Source organism: Anser brachyrhynchus (assembly GCF_964034855.1).
Source record: "Anser brachyrhynchus genome assembly, chromosome: W".
Lineage (NCBI taxonomy): Eukaryota > Metazoa > Chordata > Aves > Anseriformes > Anatidae > Anser > Anser brachyrhynchus.
In genome coordinates this window covers 26,292,777-26,312,989 of record NC_137704.1, presented here as the reverse complement: position 1 = coordinate 26,312,989, position 20,213 = coordinate 26,292,777, and the positions used below count along the sequence as shown (strand labels likewise).

Genomic DNA, 20,213 nt, shown 5'->3' with positions numbered 1-20,213 from the left:
GGGTGTTTATAACATACCTTTGACAGGGATTTTGTATAGAGGTAATGGAAATATTGCTGGAAAACTTTAAAATGAGCATAATGGGAATGAAAGACCGAGGCAGCTTCTGTGGCAAGTGCGTATGGATTAATTCAGCCCAGCTGCCCGTGCCTGTGTGCCCAATAAGTGTGTAAATCCTTGCATAATAGCGTTCTCATGCTGAGAAGGGAATGGACAGAAATAGCGATTGCCCATTTTCTTTTTTCTTCCAGAAGTACTGGGACTTCCTTTTTCTGCTGTGAATTATTGAATTGTTGCAACATCTCTAATTATGTTAAGAGGAGTCCAGCAAAGAGAGAAAGGGGGGGGAAAAAAAAAGAAAAAGCAAGAGGGATTATCTTTTTATCTGATATGTACTTTTAAAAGGTCCTTCTTCAGTGCTTCATTCAGCACGAGATTGAGACTAATGCATATTCTGAAATCGGGCTTCCGATTTAAGCCACTGCAGAATGACTGTTAGAAAAATAACTCTGGTAGCATTGCACAGGGGCTTCGGGCATCTCGGAGACCTCACAGCTGAACTCACAAAGGCTGTCCCACGCATTCAAATGCTTTTGCTTTTTTTGTTGTTGTTGTTCAGCAGCACGTTCTTCACTAGCTTGCAGAGCACTTTGGGGTTTTGTTTTCTTTTTTTTTTTTTTCCTTTTTTTCTTTTTTTTAATGGCCTGACCACATTTTCCTGGTAAACAGTAAAAAAGGCAGCGTTCTGCCTGCAGCCAGGGAAGGTGTGAGCAGGGGTTGTGTGCGTGTCAGTGCACAGCGCTGCTGGGCTCAGAGCTGCTTCTAATTTGTACTTTGTTCAGGAACGTCAGGGCAAAGAATCTTTCGGTTTTATTGGTATTGTATACAATAAGTTATTAAATTTCATCTCTGTAATACACCTGCAGTAAAATAACAAAACATTACTGCACTTAAGGAACATGTGTGTGTGTTGCAATGTTCCACCCCTCCCTTCCAAACAGCTGCTTACGGATTTCAAGATCCATTGTATATATTCCCTAGAGCCCACCTCTAATAATCGAGACACATCTGCCATTGCAGTGTTATAGGCATATGTAGTTTTATTGAAAACTATACCTGTATAAAAAAAAATTAAATAACTCCTACCTCAATTAAATTGGCAAGCTACCTTTTCTGAAGATCATATTGCAGACCTCTGGAGACACAGCGAGTTCATTTTATTCTTCTGTTACAAATCACTTAGTTTTTTTTGCTTAGTCAAATAACTAGATTTCCTCACATTTTGATGGCAAGATTCCTTTACCTGTAATAATTCCTCCTTCGTTCTCCATCCCTATAAAAACACACACAAAAGCTATACTAAGATGATAAAAGATACCTAATGTACCAAGGAATGCAGGTCCTACAAAGTCTATTGCTAATCCATTTTTGTGATGAGATGTGAAGCGCCAGTGCCCTGAACGAACGCGACGGCGCTTTGTTTATTTGCTTTTAAATATTTGGACGCTCCGACCTCTTGACTGGGCAATATGTACTTACCAGCCACAGCTGCGTGGGGATGCGATACGCCCCGCAAGAAATACGGTGCAAAATAAAATGATGCTCTACTGTAAGTAGAGCCTTTGATACTTCGATACCAGATAATATTTTGGTGGGTGGCAAAAGTCCCACTGTGTTCAGCGGGGCCGGGAAGCAGCGTTTCTCCTGCTAACTTCTGTGGTGATTTATAGTTGGAGAAGGTTCACCTCTGTCATCGTTTGTGCTCGAGCATCTTGCTTTGGGAGGTGGAATCATTGCTTCTGCTCCAGAAATTAGTTCTAGCGCCCATAAACTATCCTCCTGTGATCGTGGGCACGTTGTGGACTAATGTTTTTGATGTTACAGCACTAAAATAATGACATAAGAGATAAAATTTCCATGTTAATCAAATGTATTAAAGGAACAGACTTAAGTTCAGATGTCTGAATGGCTCATTTAGCAGAATTCCTCATGCATCCAGAAAGACACGGTTTCATTGTCCATATCATAATTGAAGAAATGCTAAAACCCAACACTGCAATTTAGTGGTAAAAGGAAGTGCTTTTCTCTTAGCCCTTTGGATCAAATGTTAAGCTGAGGGCTATTTTGTTGGAAGTGAGCATTCCAAGGGCACCTTTCTGGAGCTTATAACCTGGCAACAGAATAGCACTGCTATTTGTAATGTGCAATAATAGGTTTATGTTGTGGTTGAGTGCTAATAGGAGCTTGGTTTGCCTTTGCAGTCACTGCACTCTGACTTTCTGTGCTATCGTGAATGCGATAAAAAGGGGAGTGATGCTCGCCTGCGGTGGTACCACAGCAAGTTGTGACCCCGCTACACGGCACGTTGCTGGTTCACGTCTGGTCAGGGCTTGATGGAGGACCTCCAGCAAAAAGGCGGTCTGCTTTGACTAACTCAGGCAATTTGCAGGGCTCAGAGTTGACTGGTGAGTGCCCTGGTGTGTCCAAGGGTGACAGCCAAGGGTGCTGTCCTTGGCATATAAGGTATGGTTTGGCAACTTCTGCTAATCTAAATGCGTAAAACCTAAAAACAAACAAACAAACAAACTAAAAAACCAACCCATCCATGCCCAGATGGGTTTCGAGTAGGGCAGAGTTCTCCCAGGGCAGAGTTCATCTGGGCAGCCTCTTCCAATCTTTCACCACCCTCCCAGTAAAAACACGCTTGCTGGTGTTTACATGGAATTTCCCCTCTTTCCAGTTGTGCCCATTACCTCTGCTAAATGAGCCTTTTGGATTACTGGCCTGCGGGGCGCCAAACTCCAGCTCTATCTGGGCATTTTATGGAATCACGGCGAGACGAGGAGCTCGTGTGTGCATGTACACAAACAGCACGCGTGCCGGTATTTCAAAGGATCGTGACAGCTATGAGAAACGGATTTTGGGGGGAAGCTTCGCCATGCTGCTATTGACCTGATTCCTGGCACCTTTCAGACGAAGTACCCTTCTGGTTGATGTGCCAGGCCCTGGGAGGCAGCTCGGCCTTCTCCCATGGCCGCCCCCAGCCTTCTCTCCAGCCCCGACTCCTCTCAACCTCCCTTTTCTGTTTGTTACTGCGGGGCCGGGTTGCTGGCGGGCTTTTCCTGGGTGCCTTTCTCTTAGTCGTGTCTAGGCCGCGGCCGGGCTCTCGGCAGCCCCCAGTGCACACAGGAATAGAGGCGATTTTAAATGTTATTTTCTTGGGGTTTGTAACGCTTAGGAACGCGTTGATCTCTTGTAGTTGCCACAAACCCACGTGGCCATTTTTGTAGCATTTGCTGCGCGCTGTCGCATTGCTCATTTCCAACAGACCATTTCCAATAGCCTTTTTACTGCCCAGAAGTTACTCCGCGCTTCCACCACCCCCTTCTGACATGTGGTTACCTGCTGCTTTGCAGGGGAATGAACAGCATCTTTAATCACACTTAATTACCATGCGGCTGCAGACAGGAACTTCACATACAGAACAGCTCAAGATGGAGAAACGAGATCTTTTACAGGCACAGATAGACACAGAATGCTGATTATTAAAATAAACACTATTTTCAAAATGTATGCTGCACAAAATCTAGTCAGGATCTGTACTTTCTAAGAGAGCTATTAATTCACATTTATAAGTAATATTTCTCTCATTTTGCAAACTTCTTTACAGCATTTCTAGTTGCAGTTCAGACAATCTGCAAGTTGTCTAGATCTCCCCGAGTTTCGAAACCTAGTGTATCTCTTTTGCTTACGCTTTGCATGGGCTGATATTTATATTTTAAGTCATTCAAATCAGTCAGTAAACAGTCCGGTACATGTAAACACCGATAAATCAGTGTTTTAACAAACCGATGCCATAAACTCAGCAGATATTTCTTGCTGCATTGGCTCTAGATTTTTTTCACCTGTTTCAATGCATACTCCTTGGGAAGGTCCAGATAAACACAAGCCCACGATCTGTATATTTTTAAGAGCTTTCCAGTAAACTCTCACCACCTGATTTTCACAGAAAGCTCTTTAACTTCCTCCTTGGTAATAACTGGAGAAAAAAAAAAGAAAGAAAGATGTTCACATCCCCCTTGAAAGACTGTGTTTCAGCATTGCAGTTGCCCCCTCGGTGTCTGGTGCCAGCCTTCACCAGCAGTGACCTTAGAGGTGACGGAAGATGACGCTCTGGCCGGGCTTCTATTATTGTGTGATTTATTCCTTTGCTTCTTGGCTTAAAAAAAAAAAAAGGAGCAATTTCTTCTGACAAGTAGAGATTTCAGGGAATGTATGAGGATATGAATCCTAGGAGCTATTTATGTATGGAATAATTAAAAACAATGACTAAGTTGTGCTCTCATCCTGCCTAAAAAAAGAAAACCCGCTGATACCTCAGACACAAGCGCCATCAAACGGCTTTAGAGTTGTCATGGAGCATCCCCTACTTCTTTAGGAAATTCTTTGTCTTCTCACATCTGAAGATGCTTCTCTAGCTTGTTTTAATTCAGGATAAAAGTCACTCTCATAAGAAGAAAGGACAGAATGACAAACTGCCCAGGGCAACACAGCGCAGTGCATCCCAGGGAAATGGGGTTCAGGCTCCAAGTCCCACCTATGTTGCCTCTGACCCTCAGGAGCCCCCCGATTACCTAAAGGCCTTTCTTGGGCCTTGTGGGGCCATTCAGAAATGCGAGGCAGAGGGGTGGTCGGAGCTGGGGAGCCCCTCTGCCCCCCGTGTGGTGATCGGCTCCTGGTACTGGGTTCGCTGAATCACCCCCCGGGAGCAGAAACCCCCATTTCAGTGCAGCCGTGCCCGAGTTAGGCCTCCGCATCTGTAGGCTGGGGGCCATCGACCAACGAATTAGCAAGGCCTTGTGGTGTGTCTTTCTCGCTTCCCCTTTCCTGTTTTGCTTGCTTTTCATTGTTCCCCTTTCACAGCCTTTTTTTTCCCCCCGTAACTGTCTTGTGTTTTGCTGCAGTCTGTGGCTGGTGTGAGCACAGCGGGAGGAGGAGGAGGGCTTTGTGCGAGGGGCTGGACGTGCTCCTCGCAGGTGGAGGAGTAGGCCTTGAGCCCCGTCACACCTCTAAAGTGGACGTTGTTCAGTGGATTACACAAATGATCAAACTTTTTGTGTAAGGGGGTGGGTTTTTTTTCTCTCTTTCTCAGTCCTGTGGGACATTAATCCCTGGGGGTCAGCAGGACAGTGCGTGCAGGCTCTGTGACAGCTCGCCAAAATCTTGACATTTTTGCAAAGTTCAGTTTTTGGCTCTTGAAGGTATCAGTAAGAGGTGGTTAGTGCCAGCCACACGCTGGTGTTTGTGGAGGGTCAGCCGAGCTCGGAGAAGAGCCGTGGGCCCGCACCTTCCCAGCCCGGCAGCCAACCTGCCCACTGCTAACCAGGCCGCGCTGCTCGCAGGCAAACCTCAAAATACCCTCTTTGTCCTCTCCTCCAGTCAAACGGTGCAAAACTCTGCTATCTCTACACCTGCCAGCTTTACAAGCCGGATATTTTCCAAATTCTTCTTATTTCAGACCTGTTATTGTTAGGCCCGACGCGTGGCAGCGTGGGTTTCCCTCTTACTGCCCTCCTGCTTTCCCGTGCCCGTGGTCTTATTTACCTCAGGAGCAGCATTTTTAAAGTACACTTTCGCCCCTTCTGGCTTTGAAAAGTGCCGAACACATTGTTGGTGCTTAACAAATAATAAATAATAATACCACAGAAGCCAGGTATGTCTTTATACCTTCGCAGCAGATGAGGTGCATGTCTGCCAGGCATTCAAGTCTTGCTGCAGTATGTTTAGCAACAATAGAGAAGTTAATATTTTTATTTTGTTTTGAAGTTAATGACAGAATATAGCCATCTGTCTGCATGTTTATAGGTCTTTCTATTTTATTTTTTAACTGTTTTCCTTCTTTGAAAATGGATCCTGGTTGACTGTCAGGAGATTATTATTCTTTTTAAGAGTAAAGGTATAAGCTATACGAGAGGTAGAATTATGGATATTTCCAACATCCTTGTCTTTCAAAAGTATCTGGGGAAAATGCATATAAAGTCTAATAAAAACCAACGGAATCACTGAAAATATAACTCACTTGGGTATTCCTCTGTTGGTTTTTTACATACCACTGTAATATACAGGATTACCTTTACAACATAGACATTGGATAACAAGGTACTGTGACAAATACAGTTTTTAGACAGAGGTTTTTATTCTTTAATGTAATGCAAAAAAAAAAAAAGCCAATTAACTGCTTAGCACATCATAGCCATCTACAGAGAAAATCAGCCACAAACTCCCCCCTGCTTTATGGCCTCAGATGAGGCCATCTTGCGTCGTCACAAAGAGTCACCTGCGTCTTGCCCCACGTCTTGTTGGGAGCAGAGATCCTCTGCCTTCACCTAGTGCCCCTCCAGCCACCGTTGTCCCAAACACTGCCCAGTAGTTGTGTCCTGGTTCAGTGCTCCCCTTTTTGGAAAGTTTTGGTGTTGAGCAGTGAGAATTTTCCAGGAGCCCTTACTATTTTCTTTTCAATATGTATTTCCTCTTAATCGTTTTTTGAAAGTTTTATTCTGAAAGTTATGACCAATCTTGGGCAGGCTTTGTAAAATGACTGATTTGTAGCCCAGCTTTGGAAGACTTGTGAGAAAGTACACTTGCAGTTCGTGCTCTTCCAGCGGCACCAGAAGAGTGTCCATCATCCCTGGTGCGACCGTGGCACAACACGCATGGAAATTTCTACTGCTCACGCGATTTATGGGCACATCCTGATATCGTATGATAGACTTCGTGTGGTCGTCCACATGTGGAGCAGCACAGACAATTTCAGGATTACAGGTGCACAAAAGGAAATCGTCTTTGATGCGTATTTTGAAGTAGCCCAGCAAGGACGAGTGAGGCTTCTTCCTCGCCTACTCTTGCTACTGGGCCTGGGTAGGGCAGCAACGATGCTGTGCCAGTATCCTTTAGTTTTCCAGTTTCTAGAATCTCATTCTGAAGTTGTCGGGATTTAAACGTTTTGTCGTGTAACTTCTGCTGGCTCTTTGCTTTCTTTTCTGCTGCCTTCCTTTATCGGTTCCGTGTTGTAAGGCACATTGTGTGTATCTCCACGGGGCGCTAGGTGCAGTCGAGAAGAAAGCAGTGCCTGTAAAACGTTGCTCTCCGCAGTGCTTCTGTTTGGCCTGGTGTTTCCTTTCTGCCAAGTAGCTTAGCTTGGTGGCTTTGATTTATTTGTAGACAATGTCTTTCAGATAAACTGATTCCACATTTTGTGACGTTTGGCCCTAATGGCGGCCTGAAGGGGTGCTGCCAGCTCTGCTCCACGCCAGCTCTTTTCTGCATCTTTTGGCTCTGAAAGCATTACTAAACCTTGCATCGATGGTGGGAGTCGGACTTTGTAAAGAAATAAGAGAAGACCCAGGTGGGGACATTCCCACGTGCAGTCCTTTGCTGACTACGGACATCGATACCGGCCCGTGCAGGCACTTGCTTTGAGTGGATGGCTCGTGCTGGCTTCCCCGAAAGCAGCAATATTGCAGAGCAGGAGCAAAGCCTCTCTCTGCAGCGTAGGCAAACCAAAATGTTGCCTCCACAACAGGGAAGATCCTCACTACCTCCTCCGTGCAAAAAGGAGGGAGGAAAAGCAGCCATGCGATAGCAAGCGGGACGCTCAGCAGGTCTGCTCCTCCCTAGCTGCCCCAAATGCCCCCTCGGTGGCACCAAGAAGGCAAAACTTCATTTTCCCTTGAAAGTGCGTTTTCTGAGCTAGCTGCAGGGCAGCGTGCAGCACTGGAGGAGAGCTGGCCGGGTGGCACGCTCTGCTCTGACTCACCCAAACGCCAGCTTGTTCTCCTTTCACCTGTGTCAGCACAAAAAGGTGCTTTTTCTTCCTGCCGGTTCCTCAGAGCAGCTGAATTTGCCAATTTTGTTGTTGTCACAGGGCAATTCTGATTTTTTTTTGTCCTGTCTTAAGCACAAGGTGACCTAAGCTTTGCAGACTCTACTTGAAGTGAAGAAGCTTTCACATTTTTTGTTTGCATGCATCTGTAAAAAAAAAAAAAAAGTGATGTTATAGCTCCGAGAGGAGGCTGGGGGGACCCAGCCACCCTTGCCCTCCCCTTGCCGGTGCCCGCGGCGTGCATGGACTGACGGGGACGCCACGGATGTGATTTATTTCCAACTTGTCATGTACCGTTGGGTCCAAAGCCCGCTTCTTCCCCCCGCTTCCTTTCCAACGTGTGCTCCAGGTTTCACTTCCTTGCGCCTCGCCCCAGGCAAGCGCACGCTTCTTGGTGTGAACGTGGGGATGGAAGCAACCTTCCCCAGCCCCTCCGAGTCCCAGGCCCCGTGTCTGACACGCAGGATCGTTTGGGGGTCTTTAAATGGCTTTTAGTCTGTGGACAGCTTTTTCTTTTTCCTACAAAATCTTGCTTCTGCCCTAAAAAGGGGGAGGGCGTTGTTTATCTTTCAGGCTGATGAATAGTAATAAGTCTGAAAAAAAAAAAAAAAAAACAACCCACACATCCTCCGAGGCACTTAAAGTATTTAGCATGGGTTTTGTTATTTTTTTGGACAGGAAGTTTCTTCGGTCTCTCAGATGTTTTTACAGTAACTTTTCTTTGGTTAAAAATATTACTAACGTAATTTCAGAAAAAGGCCGTTTCCCATGCATTTGAACTTCTGTAAGCCTTTTTCTGTGTTCTCCTATTCAAAGGGAAAACAATAATTATATCATTAAAAATGGGAATTCAGCCACCAAACACCTTTTCAAGACTGAGGCGTGTCAGAGTGTTTTACCCTGCCTGAGACAACTTGAGCCAGGCTTTTTGTTGTAAGCCGTTTGTAGTCGAATGCTTACACGGGGAAGAGTGATGATAATTGCCTTGTTAGGTTAACGGGGCTTTTTTTAGGGTTTGTAATAATTTGCCAGAGAGAACCATTTTGAAGCGAGTAGTGGTAGGACATCCTTACTGAATCATGTTGAAGTGCTTACTTGAACTGAAAAAAAGCAGAGCCCGGCTAAGGAATTCTTGCCAGCGAGTCTTCAGTATTTTTTCTCAGGGAAAAATAGTGCAAAAATGTCGTTCTCTGCACAGCGTTCGTTTCTGCATGTCATTAATCCTCCCTGTCTCCTATCCGTCTCCCCCCCCATAAGTGACCGCGATGCTGATACTTACCAGATGGTATAGGATCGGAGATGTTTGAAGAAGTGGGCACTTGGAGATGTAGGGAGCTTCGGAGCCGCACGGAAATACGGCTGCTTGGGTACCGGGAGGCGCTGTGAAAATCGGGGAGTGAGGACACACGTTTCAGATTTAGTGAGCAGCCCCAGTGCACAAACCAACGGCGCTGGTTTTGCCCGATTATTGTTGAACCCTGCAGAAAGTGTTTTTTTTTTTTTATGGTACCCTGCTTTTGCCGCATGCCAATACTCTGATGTAGCACTCTTTTTCGCATCTAGGAACATTAAAATAGATATCGAGCTTATGTTTCTGAGCAGACTATGGATTTTTTGATAATTTGGAAAGATGTCCTAGATCAGTTGGGCTCTCCGTGATGCGGCAAGCCTCCTTTATCGCGTCGCCGCGTTGCTCCGTAAAAGCACTGCAGACCAAGCTTTGCTATATTCACAATCCCCGAACATCCAGCTGCTGACCGCGGCCCAAATTCTTCCCTCGTTAACACCCGGGAGGCCCCGGTGCCTTCAGAGGGTTTGGCGTGGTCTGGACTGGGGCCGTGCAGCTCCTGACCAAGCCGTCTGCCCTGGACGGCGGTTCCACCGACACGCTTCGGGTAGGAATCGCTTCCTCGTGCACCAGCAACCCCTCCAGTAGCTCCAGGCTTCAGTTCCTTGATTGTGAAGTCTTCTGAACGTTACCACGTGGTATTACAGTCTGCAAAGAGACGGGAGCGCTCTGAACGCCCCATGCGCTGGGTTTCCGCGGTGTTTGGTGGCAGATTGTTCTGGGCTGGATCTTCTCAGGCACAGGCACCTGTGCTTCACGCTCTCGGCTCCGTCCAGCTCCTCCTGGGCGCGCTGCTGTTTCCAGAAGCATTTCTCTGCTCGGGGAGCACATCTGCAGGTGAGGACGTGGGCTTTTGTCCCGTGTGGCACGGGGCCGGCCCTGGCACCTCGGCCATCTGCAGCACCAGAGAGTCACCAAAGGCGTCACCCCGTCCCCGCTGGGCACAGCCAGCAGCACGAGGACTCGCCAACCGTGAACCACTGCCCACGGACTTTGACCAAAGGCTCCACTTGCTTCTTCGGTCCCGTTTCCCCCCGCCACCCTCACGCGCTGGGTGCTCTCGGGATCATCCCCAGGGGTGGCACGGGGCAACCCCTTAACTGCGGCCGTTATAAGGCCGTTTTTGCTGCTCTTTGCAGCAGGGAACCCGCTGGTGTCGCCGTTTGGGCTGTGGCGAAGGAGCCATCTCCAACTCCAAGCACTTCCAGCAGAAGCTGCACAGCAAAAAAATCACAAGCAGAGCAAAGACTGCATTTAAAAAACTCCTTAGTGGAGGAGGAAGTCCCTTCTTTCCTTGATTTTTTTTGTGCCTCGCACTTGTTCAGTTGAATCGCTTTTTATCCATTTTTCCCCGAACGCGAGGAAATGAAATATTTTCATTCCACTGAAGCTTTAGAAAAACACTGAAAACCGTGCAGTTGATGGTGAAATCATTCCCTGCAAATGTGAAAGATGGGATCGTTAATGCAGACAAGTAGCTAACCTTTCGTGATAATCAAGCAGCAGTATAATCATCTGAGTCATCGTGCATAATGGTGAATAAAGACAGTGGAAGAAGCAAGCATACAAGAGTAAATGTGGGGAAAATGAGGGGAAAAGTTACACATGTTTTTTTTCTCCTGCTCACCTGGAAGAGATGAGGAAAACGAGTGAAGGACAAATTGGAAATCCTTGCTGTCAGAGGCTGCCGAGCCTCAGGGATAGTTAAGAGCGCTCTGTTCAGCTGCGTGTCCACGAACTGCTGCCGAAACCACTGAACGAACCTGGGAAGTTCCTGCTGCTGTGCTGGTGTTACAGTCAGTCCCCAAAACAACACAACTGGGAAAAATTACTCCGGAAAGGTTTAAGCCTAAAGAGCAATTTTAAATCACGCAGATGAAGAGAGAGTGAAAAAAATAATAGTAAAAAAAGAAGCAGAGAACTGATACTGATGACATTAATGCACGAGGGCTGGTTGAACATGAAAAATTATTTGGTAATACCTGCAAGCATTTTTTAGTGGAAAAGGTCAGAGTCAAAAGAAAAGTGCTGAACGCTGCGCGCAGCCATCTGAAGGGGCTGCCCTGGAAGGCAGAAGAAACGAGACAAAAAGGTTATTTGCCATCAGATGGAGCAAGGAAAACAAACAGCGGAAGATTTCTCCTGCTTCGTGCTTGGGAGCGTTCACGAAAAAACAGAACTCGGTGAGAAATGAAATCTCGGTGCGAGAAGCTCCTTTGTTCTCTAAAAGTCAAAATTTTTCTGTAAATACTTTTTAAGAATTATGGTTGGCTGAGAAAAAAGGAAAACAGTACCTTAGCTTGAAAACATACTCAGTGAAACCGGAGGAAATTGTTTCTCTGTGTTTGCCATCAATGGTTTGCAATTTACACTTGGCATTAGAGAGAAATACTGGACGTAAATGACACACAGAAGATTTTACAGAGAGCTGCCAAATTTCCAAAAGCCAAAGAAAGGAGTATTTGTAGGAATTGGACAGATTATGAACAGATGCCCTGATAGTCACATGATAAGTGGAAATTTAGTTTCATAATTTGATTAAAAGCAGAGGATTGAAATCACAGAAGGAAATAACCAAGAAATGATTCAGATGTCTATGCGGCATTACTTAGTTAACTTGACTTAAGTGAAAATTCATAAACCGAGGGTAGGGCATGTAAAAGGAGCTGCGACCCGGATGACGAGATGCAATGCTGCATCCTGCGATTTTGCTAGAGGAAAAGAAAACAGAACAGTTGCAGTTAGAAATTGGTTATGTTTGAAGAGAAGAAAAAAAAAAGAGACCTCCTATTCCTCTGTTTCAGCATAAATTAGAGGCGATTTCATCAAATTCGGGTTGCTTTGGTTGCACCTTTGCAGTACCCTGGATGGGGAGAAGTCCAAGTGAGGTGGTGGAGGTACAGGCAGGGGAATGGCCTGGGCCGCGGTCCTCTGGGCCGGTGTTTGGTGGGGGCACCCCAAATTGTGCTGGTGGGTGTGTGCAGCGCACGTGGGGCTTCAGCACTGAGGGTGACTGCATCTGTCTTGGTTTGCGCTCTTTTTTTCTGGAGGAAAAGGTAATTTGATGGCAGAAAAGCCCCACAACACGTGGGTCCCCCAGCAGAGGGAGGCTGTAGGGTGCGCAGAGGCGGTGGGCACGGGGTGAGCAAAGCGAGCAAAAAGGCTCCGGTCTTCAACGGCGCACAGCCTTCTGATGCGAGCAGTGCTGCGACATCGGGAAGGCAACAGGGCTCTTCTCCTTGGACGAAGTGCGTGAATTCTTGGTGCGCGTAGGAAGTTTATTGCAAAAGGGTCTAGCTTTTAGAACGACGCGTTTCGGCAAGGTAGCCGATGGGGTTACAGAAGGCGTGTGCAATTTGGATAATGCTGGTGTCGGCTCACAGCCCTGCCCTGCAGCGTGCGGACGCGCGGGCACAGAATCGCGCTTGCTGAGCGCTCCTTGCCATCGGATCGAGCACGGAGCAGGGCGGCGGAGGTGGGATGTCCCCAGCCCGCGCTCAGCAGATTTGCCACCTGCCCTGACGATGCTGAGGACCGGCCAGGGCGACGCCGGCAGCCTCAGCCTTCGTCCCCACTCCTCACCCTCCTCGCCCTCTCCCAGTGCACGTAGCGCATCGGGTGGGGAAGGGGTGGCAGGATGCATGCGGCGTGCCCGTTGGCTTCCAAAGCTGCTCCGAGGCTCGCGGTCCTGTGCACCGCGCGGAGCGGGGACCATATGTCCCGCAGTCCCCATCCATCCGCTGGGCTGGGGAGCGGCGAGCGGGGCTGCAGCTGTGTGCGCGGGGCTGCTCCGCCGTGAGCGCAGCGCACAAACGGTTGGCAGTCGTTCAGAAAAGGAGCTTAATCTCTTCTCCTCTAAGCCCGTTTTTCTCTTCCGTACAACATCCCCGTGATGGCGCGTTTGATACTGGATCACGATGTAGCGTGGAGACGTCAAAAAAAAAAAATATCTATCCAGGTTGTCAGAAAAAAAAAAAAAAGGCCCTTTCTGAAATATTTTTTCCTGATCACTTTTATCAGAGGATTTTGGATTATGGGCTTGAAGGACGTTTACCTTCAATCTGAATTAATGTTCTATTAGCGAACGGCAGCGCGCTGTCGTACCCTAATCTCACCTGCTTCTACAAGAAAGGAAATACAAAATAATTTTTGGAAATCTATTTCCTACCTATATAGGTCTGAAGCAGAAATTTAAGTGAAATGCTTATTGGCATTCATGTGATTTTCGTTTGAGGAGCAGAACTCCGGGTTTGTAATGGAGCAACGTTTGTGTTTTTCCAGGAGGGGTAATATCGCATCCATATGGATCTTACTTTGTCATAGTACGCGCGCCTTTCCTCCCCATCCAGCTTTAATTCTTTGTCTAGTTATTCAAATTTTGGAGGCAGGATTCACTTGTTAGTGACTTATTTTACAAATTACTAGAAATAAGACAGGCTTGTATGTAGCAACGACAAAAGCAAAAACATTGCAACTGATGAAAAATACAGCTGCGTGCCTCAACGCGATTTTGCTCTGTTGCATTTATTTTCTTCTGTGGTTGTTTTTAGCCTCAAACTACCATTCAACTGGCAAATCCCGCACATTATTCGCTTTGTTTATTATAAAACAAATAGACTGCCAACTGTACAGGTCCGCGAGGACGGGGCGGTTTGTACAGTACGCGCTATAATGCCAGCATCCGCCTGCAGGATTTGTACAGCTCAGAGATTTGTAATGTTTTGTGTCTCGCCTGCTGCACCGGTTGCACCCAAAGATACCCCGCTTCCCCTACCTCCAATACGCGCATGCTTAGGTAAGCCCCTCTGCAAAGTCTGCAGGGGAGTTTGACAGACGTAACACTTTGGTTTTAAGCTCGTCCTGTCCTAATGGTAAATACGAACTTTGATGCCTGATAAATTCATGCCGCATCTGAGATCCGGTTTGGAGAAAACGCAAGCTCCAAAAGCGACGTGATCTATGGCACCGTGGTTTGTAAACGTTGTATCGTTCTCTTTGTTGCAGGCCGTTAACAGTGTGACGCGTAGGCTGAACTGTAATAAATGCCCATTGTGCCTTTTAGGAGCATCGCGGAATAGGTACATATATGTTTTTACGCGAGTTTTCCTCCCTGGGGCGCTCGGCAAGGTCCCCTTAAGTGCGCAAACCCACCTCTATTTTTTTACCTTGAAAGCAAGCGCGCCTGGCTGTCCCGTGCCAGACAAAGCAGGGTGCTTGGCTGGTTTGGGCTATCTGGGGGTTCGGGCGCTTTTCGGGAGCGAATGAAGAAATTAGCCCGCGACGCTCCGGACGGAAAATTTGGGAGACGCGTTTGAGAAAACCCAGTCTTTGTGGCAGCGCAAGCCGCCTGTAGCCCAGCACCCGTGCCGAAGTTGTTGGGAGGCGGACATGCGGCATGAGCGAGGAGCAGGCTTCGCACGGGCGCTCGCGTGCGCCCGGCCCGGCCGCGGGGAGCCCCGTGGGCACCGCCGTGCCCGTGCCGCGAGCCCCCGTGGCTGTCAGCTCCGCGTGGCGAGCCGCAAGTACGCGAGCCCGTCCGCCGTCACCCGCATTTCAGCACCTACCTGCTAGGTCAAGAGGAATGAATGGTCATTGTGAAGTGCAACTAGTGGCAACGAGAAGTATTCGATCGCTAAACAAACAAAAGGCGGGCAGCGCGTAGGACTGGCGCATCTGTTTACTCCTAATGTAATAACGCAAGTTTGGGATTTCATTTTTTTTTTCCCAACCCCGTAGAAACCTCTGCATCTTTGTAGAGGGAGAAACGTTTGGATGAAAAAACAAAAACAACATAGGGTATGTGTGTGTTTTCTGCTCCTAAAGTGAATCTTGTTTAATCTAAAATAGTTTGCAAACGCTGTCGTATAGACTTTTTTTTTTTTTAAATCAAATTAAATCTAGTAGGCTGGGTATAGGAATTTATACAGCTGATGGCTGTAAGTCTTTCAGACTACCCGACATATGGATAAACCATGCACAGATTTAGCAGGTCTGTCTTTATGTTAAAACGTATACGTGATAAAAATATATGACTGAATAGGATTTTTGTGGTTAGCACTGTTTCATTCGGAAATGCTCCGAGACGTTCAATAAAATCCCGTTTATTTTCAGAGGATATTCACAATGAATTGATAACCTTTTTTTTTCTTTTTTTTTTTTCCCAAAGAGTTTTTGCATATATTTCTTTGCCATTATGCAATAGACTTGCAACCCTTTTTTTTTTTGTCGGTGCAGGTGTTGTTTATTAAAAGGAGCGTAGTCATTGCAGGTGTATATTAGACATGAGCTAAACATAAAGATATTAGCAAAAAGTACGTTTCTGACTGGCGTGCCTGTATTTTTGACGTCTTCGAGGGGTCTGCAGAGCCAAACGCTGGGCTGCACACCAAGAAGGGGTTTGGGGCCGCGTCCGTCACGGCTCGCTTGCCCATACCTCGGCGGCGATTTTCGTTTAGCTGCTCTGGGGAAAAAAGAAAAAAAAAAAAAGTAATATAGTTTTCGTGAAGCAAAAGTTATCTTCGGCTGTTTTTAGAAGTGCAGTAAAGGGAGAAGGATGTTTTAATTTCTGATTTTCCAGCTCATGGCTCATATTTGACCAACTGCTTTCAGCAGAAGACATGCCACTTTGTTGAGCTATTTAGGAATCAAAAAGACTGTCTTAATTTAAAACAAGGAGCCTTTGTTTTAGTTGGTGACTGCCTTGTGAAATTTTTCAGTTCTCAGCGGGTTAACCAGGGAACAGGGGCAGAGTCATAATTGGCCTATTTAGAGTATTTTGCATGTGAATAGTGTGTTAGTGAAGCATTACTAAGTCTGTTGTGAGTGACATGGTGATTAGAATTTAGATTAGGGAAAACACATTCTGTACTTTATCAAGTACAGTAATTAGTTCAGTCAGTAAAAGTTGATTACAAGTAACGATAAAGTTAGATTTTTGGTACTTAATTTTAAAATTTCTTTATTAAATGGTAAATTTGTTCTTAATATAAATGGTGGTATCTACACCTGTTTTATTGCGTATCAGAATAATTAAAAGAACAATGTGTTCAATGCAGAGTATAATCAGGGGATTTATATATTATGGGTAAGTTTCCACGTAGTTTATAGCAAATAGAACATTACTCAGGAAATTGTTCTTCTGCCGGAGTCTCTTAAAGATGTGTAATTTTTCTTTCAGTGGTGGTCAGATAACGTTTGCTGCTCTTTCGGGGGAGCCAGGCGCCTTTCGTAGCTGAGGAAATTCTGTGCTTGCCGGGATGCTTCTTGTTAGTTAATGGTAGAGGCATAAAATGGATATATTGAAAGTCCTTTGCTGCTGCTACTGCGGCTGCTGTACAATAGCGTTAATTGTTTGGGATTTTCAGAGGTGCTTTTTTTTTCCGATAGCATTGCGAAAAAATATTATTAACGCGCAGTTTTATATTCACGCATTGCTCACGTTTTATGTACAGCCTGCCGTATAGATTTTCATCTTGCAAAACGTGATCCGTTTAATTCTCCGAATTTTGCCTGACGTGGGGACAGACAATGAAGCTGCTTCATGCACTCCGAACCAACCGCACTGTCAACAGCAGGATTTTTTTTTTTTTCCTTCCCTTCAGTTTTATTATGGCTAAATCTGTACGCTTAACTGTCTTGTTTGCAGCGAGGAAACTAAATGACTCTCAAATATATTGGTTAACGGAGCTCCAAAAGTTTTTAAAACACTGATTGCGTTTGAATAAGTAGGCAATAAGTCTCCTTTAAATGTAAATAATCGTATTTTAAATTAATTACTTTGCGGTTTCCCAGTAAAAGTAAAAATGCTAAGCTGGAAATTTTTTGCGATGCCGCCTTTAAAATGTTGGCAGGTCCTGGTTTCAGGGTTCCGGGTGCTTATGAAGGCTTCTCTGCCGTGTTATTTTTAGGGGTGAGAAATAGCTAATGATGGGGAAAGGCAACTTGCACATGCACGCGCACACACGTGTGTGTTTTTTCGTCTTTTAGCAAAGTCTCCTGGGAGGGGAGATGGACATCGGCAACCCCGGGGCACTCTCCCCCAGCAAGCCGGGCTCCCAGTACTACCAGTACTCCAGCAATAACCCCCGCCGGAGGCCTCTGCACAGCACCTCCATGGGTGAGTGACTTCGTGCTCGGCGCTTCTCCCCCGCTTCCACGGACCGCAGCGCTTCGGGCCCCGCGTGACGGCGCGGGGAGATCAGCGCAGCCAGGGCTCGCTGCCGCCGCCGCCGCTCCTCTTTGTGGGGCACGCGAGGAGCCTTCGAAAGTCGCTTTCTCAAAGCAGACCCGCGTGAGGCGAAAACAAAGGCCCCTAACGCTCGAGGTGAAAATATGACCAATTTCGCAGCGCTGCCGGGGTGGGCAGGAGGCTGGCACCCCTCCGCCCTACCCAAACCGCTGGGAGCCGGGAGGGAGCCGCGGGCAGGGCGATTAGGCGGCTTGCTCTTTAGAAATCCTCGCTGGCGAAAAAAAAAAAAAAAAAAAAAAAAAAAAGCCCGTCTTTACGAAGACACCGTTTTATCTTTTTTTTTTTTTTTCAGAAGTACAAACAAAGAAAGTTCGGAAAGTTCCTCCAGGTTTGCCGTCCTCAGTAAGTACCGCGCGCCCGCCCGCCGCCGCGCCGTCGCTTTGCTGGGGGGCAGGCAGACACGGGCACGCCGCTCGCGGGCGCTTGTAGCGAGCGGTACAGGTGGTGGGCAAGGTGAGGAGAGGTCCTGAGCCTCGTCGTAGGGCCTCGTCCAGCCCGCGAGGCGACTGACGACACGGCGGGGACGAGCGTGCGTGGGTCACGTTGCCTTTGAGCGGCGCGAACCAGAGGCAGAAGCGCCGAGCCGCCGCGCGCCTGGTGGGACGGGCGCGAGCTTCACGTGCCGGCCAGCGGCGCTGTCGCTGCGAGGATGATTTATGGGTTCGCACGCGGAGCGAGGTGCGCGGGGAGGGTCCGCGAGAACTGGCCGCGGTCTCAGCCCGCGCTGTGCCTTCGCTCCCGCGCCAGGGCGGCGGGCGGCCGTACCTGCAGCGGGCGCTGCCGGGCCGGCACCAGGTGTCCGCCGGCGGGAGCCAGCTGCTGCCGGGGCGCTGGGGGATGCTCAGGGCATAATGAGAGAGCTGCTAATTACCCAGGGCTTTCCCAGGTATCTGAAAGAACCTCTCCGATACCTCTTTGTGAGGAGGGCCGTGGATGCCGTCCATATAAAGTGCGGATTTCTCAGTGTTTGTCTCGAAACCCTCGCGCCGCGCGGTCGGGACTTGGTGTTTCTGCGTGGCTGGGTGAAGCCCTTTGTCTCCCGCTCCGCACAACCGTCCTCCTAGTTTTCGTTTCTTCGTGACGGTGTAAAACCTTTGTAGTTTGTTTTGTGTTTCTTTTTTTACTGAAAAAGCCGTACCATGGTCAACTGCATCTTTTGAAAGCATTTGCTTTTAAAACCATTAATATATATATTTATAAAATAGTGATTTTAAAAGAAACGATAGGACATTTCAGTAAATAAAACATCGAGTAGTGTTTTGAATTTCATTCTACTTACTATTACATTTCATTCTAGCATTGCATTTCATTCTACTATTTTTAGTCTAATTTTTTCTCCACCATTGCTTTAAAAATACATAATACGTATTTTCCTATCGATATCTGCAAACAGAAAAGAAAACGCTAATGAGGGGAGAGCGTCCTTTTCATACTTGCTAACTGTAGTTGTTTTACCTATAAATCTGGTTATTAGGAGGAGCCGAGTGGCAATCAATCCTGCAGAATATATAACAAATTGACATATTAATCTCAGATGGGTTTTCTGTTTTTGCCGTAAATCCAACTAAATTTGCAGTTTGCAAAGCAGCATACTTTTAAAGCTTCAGTTACCGCAGTGAATGTGCTAAGCAGTAGTTTCATCACCGGTCACTTTATAAATAAAAAGATTGCAGTCTAAAAGAGAAAAATACATACGAAAATCCTAATTTAATTGCAATTTAATAATTGATTATTGTAAGCTTTATCACAGCGAACAATACAAGCGTAAATCTATTTATCGTTGTTGAAATATGGAAATTCTCAAGTGAAAGTTTCCGGTAGAGTAGTAATACTAGTTTGTTTTAATTAAAAATAAGTTCCCACGTGCGTATTTTAAATGTCTTTCACGGTGTGTTTTTTGGTTTGGGTTTTTATTGGAGCCCTTTACAGCAACAGCTCATATCCCCCCCCAAAGGCCTTTATGGGCACCGTTGCGCTTGAAGTTAGAGGTGGATTTCATTTCGACGAAACTTCAGCTTTCCCTGCCTTCCCTGCCAGCCTCGCGTGCTCTGTCCCCCGCAGCTCTCTGCGGCTCGAGGCCAGCCCGTGGCGCCGAGCATCCCACGGAGCCCTGGCGGCGCAGGGGAGCTCTGTGACCACTTAAACATGCGGCGCCCTGGCTGCCTGCCCCCGTCGAGGGCTGAGTTGTGCAGTCCTTTGTGCTGGCTCCGTAACCGCGTGCCGGACCGCTGCTTTTTCCTTCGGGCATCGTCAGGGACAAACGTACACATTTATTTTATGCTTTACGATGTTTCTCAGCGGAGAGGTGACCATCTCAGGACATTTACGTGAATATTTCTGCGTCCGCGTTCTAAAAGATACATTCGGTAGAACGGTACCCGCTATCTGCTCTTGCTGTAAGAGTGATGACACTGATGTAGGAAATGTCAGCATTCGGGGATTTGAAACTGCCGCAAAAGTTTTTTTATGGATTGCTTCTTGCTTCAAAAGAATGAAATGCAATTTGTGTCTGTCACAGATTAGTCTCAAATGTGTGCTTCCTTTAATTTTGTCTGAATGCTGTTGTTGTACAGAACGGAAATACTTCCACAGCTCAATACTCCTTAACTATTTTAACAGTATTTTTATTTTTCAGTCAATTATCTCCAAGTAGAACATGCGCTTTAAATATCTGAAGCGATTTTAAGGAGATGTACAATGTATGAGGAAATAAAAGAGCAGAAAGGCACGCCCCA

The 20,213-nt window shown here is 46.7% G+C and overlaps 1 protein-coding gene across 35 annotated transcripts in view; it reads left to right on the top strand.

The window, feature by feature from the left end:
- Positions 1-20,213, top strand: part of TCF4 (transcription factor 4) — a 211,562-nt gene that overhangs the window by 107,699 nt on the left and 83,650 nt on the right. For 30 of the 35 annotated variants that reach the window (XM_080571847.1, XM_080571885.1, XM_080571848.1 and 27 more), the window contains 2 exons: positions 17,217-17,346; positions 17,771-17,820. The exons of 3 other annotated variants lie outside the window; for them this stretch is intronic. In XM_080571847.1, the coding sequence (XP_080427973.1) occupies positions 17,217-17,346; positions 17,771-17,820 (180 nt within the window). The remainder of the gene's footprint in view (positions 1-17,216; positions 17,347-17,770; positions 17,821-20,213) is intronic. 2 more of the 35 variants (XM_080571849.1, XM_080571857.1) reach the window with 1 other exon arrangement.